The 13,237-nt window shown below is 37.0% G+C and overlaps 1 protein-coding gene across 1 annotated transcript; it reads left to right on the forward strand.

Annotated features, from left to right (window-relative positions):
* The first annotated feature begins 2,682 nt into the window (after positions 1–2,682).
* On the forward strand, positions 2,683–5,570 carry LOC140823081 (protein GRAVITROPIC IN THE LIGHT 1-like). Its single transcript, XM_073184203.1, has 2 exons — positions 2,683–3,427; positions 4,612–5,570. The coding sequence occupies exons 1-2, from the start codon at positions 2,767–2,769 to the stop codon at positions 5,397–5,399; spliced, it is 1,449 nt and encodes a 482-aa protein (XP_073040304.1). The 5' UTR covers positions 2,683–2,766; the 3' UTR covers positions 5,400–5,570.
* Positions 5,571–13,237: the final 7,667 nt, after the last annotated feature.

Here is a 13,237-nt window from a genome sequence, read left to right on the forward strand (position 1 = left end):
TGAATTCCTCAAAATAGAAAGAAATGAGTCCAGAATAATTCTGGAAAAACTTCATAGTGGAAAACATACAGAATTTTCCAGATAAACTAAAAGAAAAGAAACAACTACAAAATTTCTTAAGAGTTGTTAATTTTGATGAGATGTTTATTAAAAACCTAGCAAAACACAGAAAAGTGTTTAGTCTATTATTGAAAAAGATACAAAATTTATATGGACAGAAGAACACAAAAAGGGCTTAGCCAATTAAAGGAGATTTGTAAAAATCTTCCAAAAATGGCCATTCCACATGATGAAGATGATTTGGTATTATATACGGATGTCCGTGATCATTGGTAGACAACAATTCTTACAGAGCTCACACCAGATGGAGAACAACCATGTAACTATTTCAGTGGTCTACTCTCAGAAGTAGAAGTCATAAAATGACATATCAACGAAAATGAATTTTATGCAGTAACAATGTCTTTTGAAACACGGATATTATTTTTATTAACAAAGAAATTTATTTTGAAAGTTGTGTAAAGTTGATAGTACACAGATGAAAGCTTTCTTAACAATAGAATTGAATCTAAACATGAGAAAGCTAGATTATTAAGATGACATGCTTTATGTCAAAATTATATTTTTGATATTATTATTATTAAATATCATGAAAATATCGATATCATAATAAAAATGTAGAGGCATTTAGGGAATACATTGAAATGATTCAAAACATGTCTATCAAGTTTACCTTAAATGCAGAAATTGTAGGTATGCTATAACAAGCCGATAAAATAATTGTCTCTGACCAATTACAGGGTTTTACAGGATTATACATAGCTATGATATGTAATGCAAATGCCTAACTCCAAGGTATTGAGAAGTCATTGGTTTCCCAAATTGGGAGTTTTTGAGTACAAGACTCTATACATGTAGTAGGTGGATTTCAAGTACCCTTAGCATTAATGTTAAGTCGGGATATCTCCAGATGAGTAGCCAAAAACAAAAATTGAAACTACAGATCTTTATCTTGAGTCTTCAAGTTATCCCTTCAGCTCGAGGATTGAAGAGGGAGAGATTAACCTTAGACATCATACATGCAAGGGTAAACATAAGGTTGATACTAATGAATCTGCATTTTTTCCATTTCATTTAAATCAACAAAACTGATAGAAATTGAAAACAAGAATATGTATTAACCCAGCCACAATCTGGGTTGATGTAGCTGAAAAATATCTCAGGGTATGAATGAAACCAAATTCATATCCAAAAGAGGTCAAGACATAGTATGAATTCGAGGTTTTTGCCTTAGTTTACACTAAATCACCCAGGTTTCCTAGAAATTCAGGATTAGCTAAGTGGATCAGGAAGCAGTACACGAGACATGGACAAAGAATGATTATTTGTCCATGAGTGATATTTTGGATCTATACTTCTTCAGTACAACACCAGAAACAGTAAGGAATGACTCATACGACGACGTCCTTCATTTTATCAAGATAAGAAGGCAAAATACAAATATTCAGAAATATATCAAAGATCCTCCAGTAGAAGAAACGCCCTTTGTTGCTTCATTCACTGAAGATGATATATCTTCCAGGGACAAAGTCAAGTTTTCATTCAAATTTTATCAAAATTTTGTAAATGAAACTTTTTTGTTAAACACGATGAAAGGAAAAACAACAAGTTTTGAAGAAAAACTATTTTAAAAAAAAAATCTTCTGTAGAGTAGCAAACTACCGGGGAGCAAAGAAACTTACCCGAAATTCTGTAACATGTCTTATATGGAAATATGGTCAGAAAACATTTGTCTAGAACGCCCAAACCAGAAGGAGCCAGAATTCGGGAAAGTTTTCGGCCAAGATCTGACTGAAAGCATATTGCAAAAAGAAGTCCAAGTGGTGAAGGACTACACCGATCACGATTTCCTCGGGGACCATACAAAAAGAGAAGATTCTTCGACAAAGATAAAACAAGTATGTGATCCAATCACTCCATTAGTGGAGGATGAACCATCAGTAAAAGACGATTCCAGTGCCTAGTGGAAGATGAATCATTTAACTACCCATAAAGACAAGTCACTAACTAGTGGTAAAAGATCATCACTCACAAGATGTTGTCGACCACAACTGGCAAAATAATTAACAAGATAATTTCAAATCCACCAAGACTTTTATATATATTACGACAAAAGAAGATTAAGACATAATTCAATATCTTCATTTTTATCTCAAAATAAACTTGTAATAGCATATTTATTCTAATGTATTTTTTTCAAATTGAAGCATTTTACAAGATACCCTAAGATAAGAAAAAAACATGGTTGTGCTAGGTGTTTTTGAAAGAATCTATGTCAAAAATCATCGATTGCGACTGTGAGAAGAAATTTATAAAACTCGATGGATGCCGATGAGACTCCGGTCTAACAATTAAACTATTTAATTTATTATCTGGAAGTATGATAAGTCATTAAAAAAAATCAATCATCTTAAATGTGATATATGATGAATTTTTTTTGTAATATGTTTCTGAACTATATGTTAAGAACAAATTCGATAATCTAAGAATGTCACGTATAATGAATACGAAGATCGGGGATATTTTTAAAAAAATTAAATGATTAGAAAATTCAAATAAACATTTGAGAAACAAAAACCAGGAGAAAGTTAAGTTGGAAAAAAAATAAATTATTAATAGTTGGCCCAAGTTTGGATCCATTGTAAGAGATAATCTCCTCCTCCTCAGTGACATTACATTGCATTCTGGAGCACACAAACGGAATCAATGGCGAACAAAGTGTCTAATTTCTCTGATCTTATACAACGCATGACTGCATCCAGTTGCCTCCTCCACTCCATTTCCGCCATCGCCTGCAATATTGAAGACTCTAACTCAGACAAGTACAAAGAAGAGGAAGACCATGATGAAGAAGAAGAAGAAGAAGAAGAAGAAGAAGAAGAAGAAGAAGAAGAGTACGAAATCGCTCAGAATCACTTCAATGTCAACTGGGATGGCGCTAAAGACGAGGATTCGGCGGCCAAGGAGAGAGTCGTCGAATTGGAGACTCTGATGGGCCAAGTGTTCGACGCCGTTTCGGCGGTCAAGAGGGCCTACGTTAGCCAGCAGGAGGCGCACTGCCCTTGGGATCCGGACAAAATGCGCGCCGCTGACATGGCGGTGGTGGCGGAGCTCAGGCGATTGGGGATGCTGAGAGAAAGGTACAGGCGCAGCAGCGGTGGTGGGAGAATGCGGCCGTCGGCGGCGACGCTGAGGGAGGTGGTTGCGCCGTACGAGGCTGCGTTGGAGGAGCTGAAGACGGAAGTGAAGGCGAAGCAGGCGGAGGTGGATAGGTTGGGGGAGAAGCTCAAAACGGCGACGTCTTTCAACGCAGGGAGGTCAAAGGGGAAGTCAAACCGACGACTCAGCGGCAGCTCCACCAATCAGGGTTAGCGTTTTTCTCTACTTAAAATGACTAATATGACCCCACATACACCAAAATTTGCCTTTTCTGTCTAAAGTGTTCGAAAATTGAGCTGATTCCCATCACCATTACATATTCACATTACCTTTTATGTATGGGTAGATTTTTTTATTTATAGACAAGTTAATTTTATTTATATTTATAATAAAAGTTAATATATTTTTTTTATTATTGATTCAATTAAAATATAAAATTTCATTAAATTGAGACAGTTTCATATGAATTTATATATTATTTAAAATATCTGAAATTATGTCATGTGTGATATGAGAACTATGGTCATATATATTGTATCTCTATGTTTGTCTAACGTATAAATCAATGTTAGATTAATGATTAAATATAATTATTTGTATTGGAAGTTACCATTTGTTGCAAATAATTATATATCATTGTCCTATCTCATGTTTGGATCAAGTTCTATAAATGATTAGAATCATAACGATTTTCTTATTTTTATATTGATTTACCATTTCTGTATGATATATTTTTCATTATCGAATTACACGAACCAAAGAGTATCTTATATAATGGACTTCTAAACTTCTATTGACAGTCTAAAGAAGTTCACAGAAATAATTCGATTGGTTTATTTTTTCAGAGAAAATATGGTTCTCAGAGAGAGTCAGCATTTACGGGTTTTCATTTATTCTTTTTTACATTATATTATTTCCTTAAAATAATGATAAAAAGCTACAAGTTTTGTCATATATAAAATATTATATACATTTTTTGAAGTTTTTATACAAATTTAAATGTATCACATTGTTGCCAAATAAAAGTATCCGCCAAAAGAGTGAATTTAATTATATTTTTATGTTATATAAAAATATAATATTTAATGCACAAACAATGTATGTGCCACGGTCACTAGTTCAATAATAACGTAGATACTTTTCTGCTGTTTGATTTGAGGACATTTTTTGTAATGACCAAGTCATTTTTTGTTTTATGACGAGGTATATGCAGCTGTTGTATTTCGATGTACATTGGGTAAACACTCTCGTTGACGCGATAAAATACAAATTACGTTAGTCAGATAAACCATATTAAAACAAACTTACGTGACAAACTCCATTATTTGTCAAATTTGAAGATTTTCCTAGCAGTTGAAATGAGGTCCAACTCCATTAATTGTTCTTGTGCAGTTGCAGCAGCTCCAGCTGTGGAGCTACTTGAAGCAGCAATGAGTTTGGTAAAAGAAGCCTCGAAATCCTTCACATCTCTTCTCCTCTCCCTGATGCGGTCGGCTCACTTGGATATTGCTGCTGCTGTGAGATCTATAGAAACAGCCTCCACCACCACCATGAACAATCACACCGCCGCCACTACATTTATGGACTCTATAGTTGGGGCAAACCATGCAAAGTATGCTCTGGAATCTTACGTGAATCGAAAAATGTTCCAAGGCTTCGACCATGAGACGTTTTACATGGATGGTAGCCTCTCCTCTATACTCAACCCAGGGCAGCACCGTATAGACTGCTTCACTCAATACCGCGACATGAAAGCCATGGACCCCGTTGAGCTCCTAGGCATTTTACCCACTTGTAGATTTGGGAACTTCTGTTTCAAGAAGTACCTTTCGATCATTCACCCCAAGATGGAAGAGTCGTTGTTCGGGGACTTGGAACAGAGGCGTCAGGTTTTAGATGGTCACCATCCAAGGAGTCAGTTTTACGGGGAATTTTCGCGCTTGGCTAAGGCTGTTTGGCTGTTGCATTTGCTGGAATTTTCTTTCGACCCGCCCCCGACTCACTTTGAGGCAAGTAAAGGGGCGGACTTTCACTCACTCTATATGGAAAGCGTGGTGAGAATTTCTGGGAATGGCAACGGCTCAATGGTTGTGGGGTTCCCGGTGAGTCCGGGGTTTAAGATTGTCAATGGGACGATTATCAAAGCCCGGGTTTATCTGGTCCCAAAGAACGGACGATGAAGAGTTAAGAGCGACATTTAAGGTTCATTGTTGACAAAATAATCCTCTCTCTGTTGTAAGAAATGCAGCATTAAGCGTTTCACTTGACACACGGTCCGTCCATTTGCAAGTTTTAGTTTCTGTTTAGCACATATCATGGGAATATTTGTTTCACCCAAATTTTATGTAGAATTTATAAATGTTACAAGACATAGTATAAGAAAATATTTCTATGCATACAGCGTAGATACAAAGACTATAACTTGAAAAGTATACGGTCTATATATATATATATACACACATTCAGCCGTTCACTTCACACACTTAACACACCAAAAATTCAAAACCTTGAGGACGAGAAGACAAGGATTTTTCGTCGTCCGTTCGTCTTCCATCGCACCACATGCCAACGATCGTATATTCGAGCGTTCTAAAACGCAAAGGCACGTTTCAAAATTCCTTAGACGCATCGTTCAAACTATATTATGCTTGTTTAATTATTTTTGCATGAAAAATATTGAAGCATGAACCATTTAGCGACAAAACAAATATTTTCAAAGTTTTGATGATTTTACGCTTGTTTGAAAAACGTTATGAATTCCAAGTACACGCTGCCAATAGGATGTTTTTAAGGGCTAGGAAAAGAGTCGTTAGGGGACGACACGAAGGTTGGAATCGAGTTGGCTAAGGATGGAAGAGACCTAGGGTTTGCTAGGATTTATTGGGCTCGCATGACTTCAAGGCCATGCCTAGGAGGGGTGATGCACGTAGGCTCAGCCAGGGCTGGTCGGGGGCTCGGTGTGGGATGCGACCAAGGTCTGGTAAGAGTCCTAGCATGGCCAGGACTCAAGGGCAGCCCGTAGGGAAGAGTCCTTCACCGCAAGGGCTCTTCCCATGCATGCATTGGTGCAAATTCAGAGGGAACGGTTCGTAGCTTGGTTGGGGTGGTCTAGGCTGGTCCAGTAGGGTCTAGGGAGGACGGCCTGGGGTTAGGGCTGGGGCGGCTTGGTCAAATACGGCTCGATGATAGTCAGAGAGAACTCGGGCGGCTAGGGAGTTGATCGTGCATAGGCTCTTGCGTGGGCTGGGGCTGGGTGTGTTTGTCCAGGAGGGTTCAACGAGGGTCCAGGAAGTTCAGGTGGCTCGGCCATGGTTTGATGAATTTGGGAAGTGGCTCGAGATGGAAGGGTAGGGTACGGTTTATGGTTTAGGAAAAGAGTTGGTTTGAACCATGGTCCATAGGGGCTGTTTAATGGTTCATGAAGGTCGTTTAGGTATGAAAATTCGATGTTTAAAGTTGGGAAGAAAATATTAAAGTTGAAATTAATTTGAGATTAAAACACTTTAAGAATTAGTAATTAAGAAATTAAATCGAAATCCTCGAGTTTACGTTAAATAGAAATATTAAAAATTACATTTGAGCTTAAATGATTATTTGGGATAGGCTCGAGTCAATAAAAGTGGGAAAAAGTCGAAATCGAGAATTTTAGGGTCCAAGGGTATCATTTTAAACTTGAGTAGTACAAAAAGGTTTGGCAGTGTCCCGAAGAATCATAATGAATGCTAAATGATACTTTTAAAACATTTATGATGAAAATATGAGATTTTATGATTTATGGTAACGTTGTGCAAATTTTACTGTTAAAAATGCTATTTTTTAAATGCGTAAAAGACACGATATTTTATGATTAAAAAGATAAAGAAAAATATTTTGAAGGATATGAATTGACTGTGACATAAATGATATGATATATGATTTTGGGAATATTGTGAGAGAGAAGGCCTAGAGGGAGCCGTTTACGGGAAAAAGGCCTCACAGATAGCCCAATGATCGAATTTCTATTTTATGTCGGTGCCTAGTATCTGTCCCCATGCGGAATGGTGAGGTAAGGCTGTTTAGTCGAATAGAGGATAAAAGTTAGTCAATTTCAAGGATCAAACTTCATCCAAAATGATAAATGATGGAAAGCTTTACGATTTGACGATTTATGATTTATTTATGCTTACAAATTTATTTTAAATAAAAGTATGATTTTAATGCATGTGTTTGTATATGTATTTGAAACGTCCATTACTCGTTTTCTTAAAAAGTACTAGAATTTTTATTTTTTTTATAAGTCTTTCCACGATTCGACCGAAACACATATTTCCTTACTTAAAATATTTTTGACACCATTTTAAAAATAAAACATCCAACCATATTTAAAAATCAAAGAAAATAGTTTAAAATATAAAATCTTCAACCGTCTGCATATCATAACTTAACTATATTGCTAAAACTAACAACCTCTCAAAAACCACTCAAAATCATAATGAAAGTTGTAAAAACGTCTTTAACATAAACTTAAAATCATATGTCATAAACATAAGTCATAAGTGCGGAAAACAAGCGATGGTCATCGGGTTACGTGCACCTTTATTCCAGCAAGATCAACCATCAAGACCTCCATTATCATTTTTATCATATTCGCATGCATCAATCACCCTAGTGAGTCTAAAGACTCAGCAAATCATAATCTTGATAACAATTAGTACGTATACAGACCACATGCAACAATGAAAATACTTTTACGTAATATAACAATTTCATAATCATGCATAAACATAAACATTTTTCATTTCATCATAAACATATTCATATTCATCATATACATATACGCATATCTTTTTCAATGAACTCAGATCGTTAATTGTGACTTTCGTATTAGGGATTCGATGGATCCATCTACATGTAATCACAGTACTGGGCGGTGGAGACATCAGCGAACTCTCACCCGTTAACTGAGCCTTGACCTTATGTAATATGTTGGGGATCGATGTAGAGTTTAGAAGGGGGGGTGTATAAACTTTTTCCTTTGAAGATAGTTTTTGCAAAGGGAGCTATAATTATGTTAGAGATTGTAGATGTTCTTGTTCAAGCGTAAGTCCATCAGATCACAAATATAAGTGCGGAAACGATCCAATGGAGTAAGGTGAAAACAAGTAGTTGTTTCTGAAAGTTCGAAGATAAAATCTTCTACGTCTCCCCTTCTTCTGTTTCCAGAAGGTATCACTAAAAGAATTTGGATTTTATAATACTCACTTGTACACACCCACTTCAGCAAAACTTATCTTTTGCCTACTGAAACTCTTAGTAACTCAACACAATATAATTCAATACAACAAGGTTCTGGAAAAGACTCTTTTCCAGATTACAAACTCTTCTTCAAAAATTGTCGTAAAGTGTTTTGCTTGAATGGTGAAGAAACAATAGTACAAAATGATCTCCAAAGATCAGATGTAATATATGAAGCGTGTACTGCTTTTCTGTAATTTGAGCTTGGAAGATAACGATTGGTTCGCGGTTGCTCAAAATAGCGTTGGATAGATGATATGTTTCTTGATAAAATAATCAGCGTTGTTCTTTACATGGGTTTGATCCATATATATAGATAACTTGAATCCAACGTCTATAATTAAAACGGCTTCTTTGACTTCTGATTAGAAACAGCTTTATTGCTTAAAAAGGTTCCTGCAAAAAGACTACAAAACAATCAGTCTTGTTTCATACCAAAATAGGTAATGCGTATTAAATGACTTTGTTCAGCATTAATGAAGCATTTAATACTCGTACTTGATAAAGTAACGGTAACATTTAAGATTGAGATGATCGAGTAAAAGCCGTTAAGTACTGTTCTAATGAAGCCAAGTCTGCTTAGTTCCGCTTTTCTAAGCCCTTCTGTTCTTCTAAGCCGTTCTGTTTTTCTAAGCCGTAGATTACTAACTAAAGTACTGCTTTAAAGCGAATCGATAGCTACTGCTTTGTATTGAATTCTGGTAATTGCTATTCCTACTGATTTTGATTCTCATCACCACAACTAAATTAAGTCTATCAATTTCTCCCTTTGTGGTGATGCCAAAACCTAGAAGTTAGTAGCGATGAATAATAAAGCAAATAGAAATTAAAATAAAACTGATGAATAATAAGTAAATAAACAGTTAGAAATTTTAGTGATTTGTTCCAATATCTCGGAACAAAGTATCCTCATCCTGAGGATCTTGATTTCTGAAGGATGATTTTGCTTGATGTCCTTCAGTTCTTCCTTCTGGTTCTGTTTCCCCCTCTTGGCATTGATAACCTACACTCGAGTGAGTAAGAGATCCACTCGTCCAGTAAGAGAAACAATGCCATTCTTCAGTATCTCCAGAAGTGGTGTGTGACTCGAAACTTTTTCATTCAGAGCCTGAATCGATTGAGATTGGGACTCAATCTGAGTGTTGATAGTTTCGAGTCTAGAGTCCATTGATTCAACTTTGGTAGAGACGGAGTGAAGAGACTCGTCATGAGGAGAGATTCTACGAAGAACATCAGATTGACCAAGCACTAGGTCAACGTGGATTTTCAGGACAATTGTTCTGAAAAGGTCGGATTCAACCTCAAGTTTTGCCAATGATTCTGTTGTGTTGATAGACATACTTCGTGACTCGTTCTCTGAAATTTGTGGTGGCATAGACCTCACCAGCATGTGCATGAGATAGCTGCTTGTCGATCTCTGAGATTTTTTCAATATTCTGAGTGTGTCAATTTCAAACTCAAGATTGAATTGTTCTTCTTGTGGAGATGGGCTTCCTGCGAGCATTTGTTCTTTGATATCAGTAAGATGCGCAATATGAGCAATTTGAGAGGGTGAGTCAGTAAGAAGGACAACTAGTGCAGTAGGAAAAAAGGATCTGGTGGAGCAGTAGTGATAGCAGTAGACTCTTCAGTATAAGATCTTTCACCAGCAGCAGAAGATTCAGGAAGTGCTATTTCTTCTGGTTGCTGGGCTACTATGACCTCCAACTGTTTAGTGGTTGAAACTTGATCATTCAGAATAACTACCATTTCTTCTTGATGTTCAGAGGAGAAGATCTCCAAATTCGGCAGTGATGGAGATTGGGCAGCATCTGATTCTGCTAATTGTTGAGCTGCTGGAGAAGTTTCCGGTTGGACCATGTCATCAACTCGGGCTTCTGGTGCAGCAGAGATACCAACAGAAATAGATTGAACGACTTCATCCACTGAAGCCAGTTCACGGACAGAGATGAGAGGAGATGATTGAGTAGGCAACTTGGGAGAGGCAGGAGTACTAGAAACCTTAGCTTCTGGAGGAGCTATAGTTCTTTCCTCAACTGGCTTAGCAAGTTCTGGAATGAAGCCTACTGAATACGGTACAGTATCTTCAAAAGTCTGTTCTTGAGCAAGAAGTTGCTCATTCATCAATCTTAATTGGTCAGTTAGAATACAATTCACATTCTGATCCTGAGCAGCAGTGGGAATTAAGGCATCGAAATTTGACTGAAGAGTCTTCAACACTGATTCCAGCTTCTGTCGTTTAAGCTGCTCAAGAATGAAACTTCAGTGTCTCATTGCTTCAATCACGTTTTCCGTCTTGGAAAGAGCAAATACATTTTCTTCATTCTTTACCATTTTACCAAATGCACCTGGTTTTCTGAAGAACGTGAGAGGATGGAATACTCGAACCTTGTGCCAATCATCAAAGAAAGTCATTTCTTCATTGGCAGATGTCTCAATTTCTTCCAAATGAAGATCAATACTAGTTGAAACAAATGATTTGGCGGCGTGAAAGGGTGGTTCTTCAATGAGTTTTCCTTTGCCTTTACCCGAAGATAAAGTAGACAACACGGGTCTAAAAGCAGAAGACCCTGCAGTAGATTCACGAATAACAACTCCAGACAAGGGTCTGAGAGTTGGAGCGGTAGAGGTTGTGGTAACAGAAGCAGCAGCAGGTTTAGAGACAGAGGTGGTTTCTCGTACAGAAGAAACGGCTTCTGGAAACACTTGTCGCAATGGGACATCATCTAAATCAACAATTGCTGATGTTTTCTTGATGCGAAGGATAGTACGAGCCTTGTTCTGACTTGGAGTTGCTGGCAGAGATGCCTTGGTGGGAGCAGCAGACTCCTCAGATACTGTCTTGTCAGAATTAGTAGAGATAACCACTCTTTTCCTTTTTGATTTTCTTCTGAGGTTCTTGAGCCTCAGTTTGTGCATCTCCAACCTCCTTTTTCATAGAAATAAATCGGCTTTGGCCTTAGCGCAAGCACATTGTCAGCATCGGCCATTGTGACATAGGAGGCGTCCTGATCAGTAGTAAAATCAAAACCAGCATCCTTGAGCATTGTGCTGATCTGCACAGCAAAACCATAACTTTTTTGAACAATCATATCCGTCATGATTTTGAAAAGAAATTGACTCCCGTCCATCTTATACCCAGAAGTGATGGCAAGCATCACCTGAACTTTTTACTTGGCCAGCCGATCTAACGTTCCGGCTTTCACCAATAGTGCTTTTGCGACAATGTCAGCGAGCACTTGACATTCCATCTTCAAAAGCTTCTTAAAACAGGATGGAGAGAGTTCCTCTCCAGAAGCTGAGAAATTTAGTAGGGCAGTAGACATTTCCTCCTTAGAAATTCTAGAAAGTTTAGAGAAACCAGAACAAGGCAGAAAGAAAGTAGATCCCAATAATGCACCATCGATGGAAATAGATGTGTTCCCTTGAGAATATATGATCTTTCCTTCTTGTACAGTTGTCGTGGCATAGAAATCCAAAAGAGCATTTTGTAGATAACGGCAAGTGCTTCCAAAAATTTTCTGAGACCGGATTTCTCAATAGCTTGAAAAATCTTGACAAGATGTTCATCCTTGATAGTTAGGATGGAAGAAAAGTTAATTTGATAAGCGTTCAAAGTGTAAGCTCCGGCCATTTCTGTAAACAAGAAAAATTTGAAGTAAGATCTGTAAGAGAAATGTGAGCAAGAGAAATCAGTAGCTGGTAGGCAAAAGTCTGGAAGCGTAAAAGTAAAAAGAAATTAAAGAGGCGGTTAATATTAAAAAATGTACAACCATCAGTGAAACATAAGGACACGTGTCAATATGTTTGCGGTTGAGTATCTGAAAAGCTAAACAGAGGGTGTCAGAGAGACTAATGATTTTAAAATTTTGAAAGGTAATTAAAAGAGTGGGCTGTCTAATTGGTTACTGAAAATATCCAGAAGAGGGTTTGTTGTTTTATGATAATATCTACTGAAAGTCATAAGGTGCTGAAATATTTCCATCACTTAGATACAAAACCAGTAGACACATTGTTTTATCGAAAATACAAACACCATTTCTGCTTCTGACAAAGTACGAAAGTAAAAGTATGACTACGATATTGTTCCCCCTAAATTAATGCCACTAATAAATGTGAAGATACGAAATCTGGGGGAGTGACAGATGATTCTTAGTATTCATGTGTGTGGATGGATGTCTCTTCAGCTTCCTTAGACTCTATATAAGTGCCTGCAATTTCACAAACTAAGTCATTTATACTTTTATCAAATCAAATAGGTAGAACAAGTAATCTCTCGGAGTCTTCTCTGGAGTCTGAATCAGCAGAAGAGATCTAGAGGCAATTTCCAGCGTCTCGTAACAAGATGTTTGAAGACATCCTATTTCAAGATATTAAGACTTGAAAGAAAATCCCCAGTTTATAATATGAACAATCAGTTAGATTGTTCAAAATTATTAGGACTAAACTGTGGAATCACCTCTTCCACAACCACAATCATCCAAAGAGAGGGGATCCCAGCAGTCCTTAGTTAGATTTCTGTTGAAGTACTTTGCACTGAAGTACTTCAATCTGCTGATAGTAGATAAACGTTATGTAATGCTTCTGGTTTTATGAATTAAAAATAACATTTTGACATGTCTTTGTTTATCTACCGCTTTTATTGATTGCGTAAATAAACAAGGAATTGACAAAAACCACTTGTGCTTTTCTTATCTAGTTTGCAACCTGCATAATCAACATCTGAATATCTAATAAGATTGAA

This window comes from Primulina eburnea, chromosome 2 (genome assembly GCF_022965805.1).
Source record: "Primulina eburnea isolate SZY01 chromosome 2, ASM2296580v1, whole genome shotgun sequence".
Lineage (NCBI taxonomy): Eukaryota > Viridiplantae > Streptophyta > Magnoliopsida > Lamiales > Gesneriaceae > Primulina > Primulina eburnea.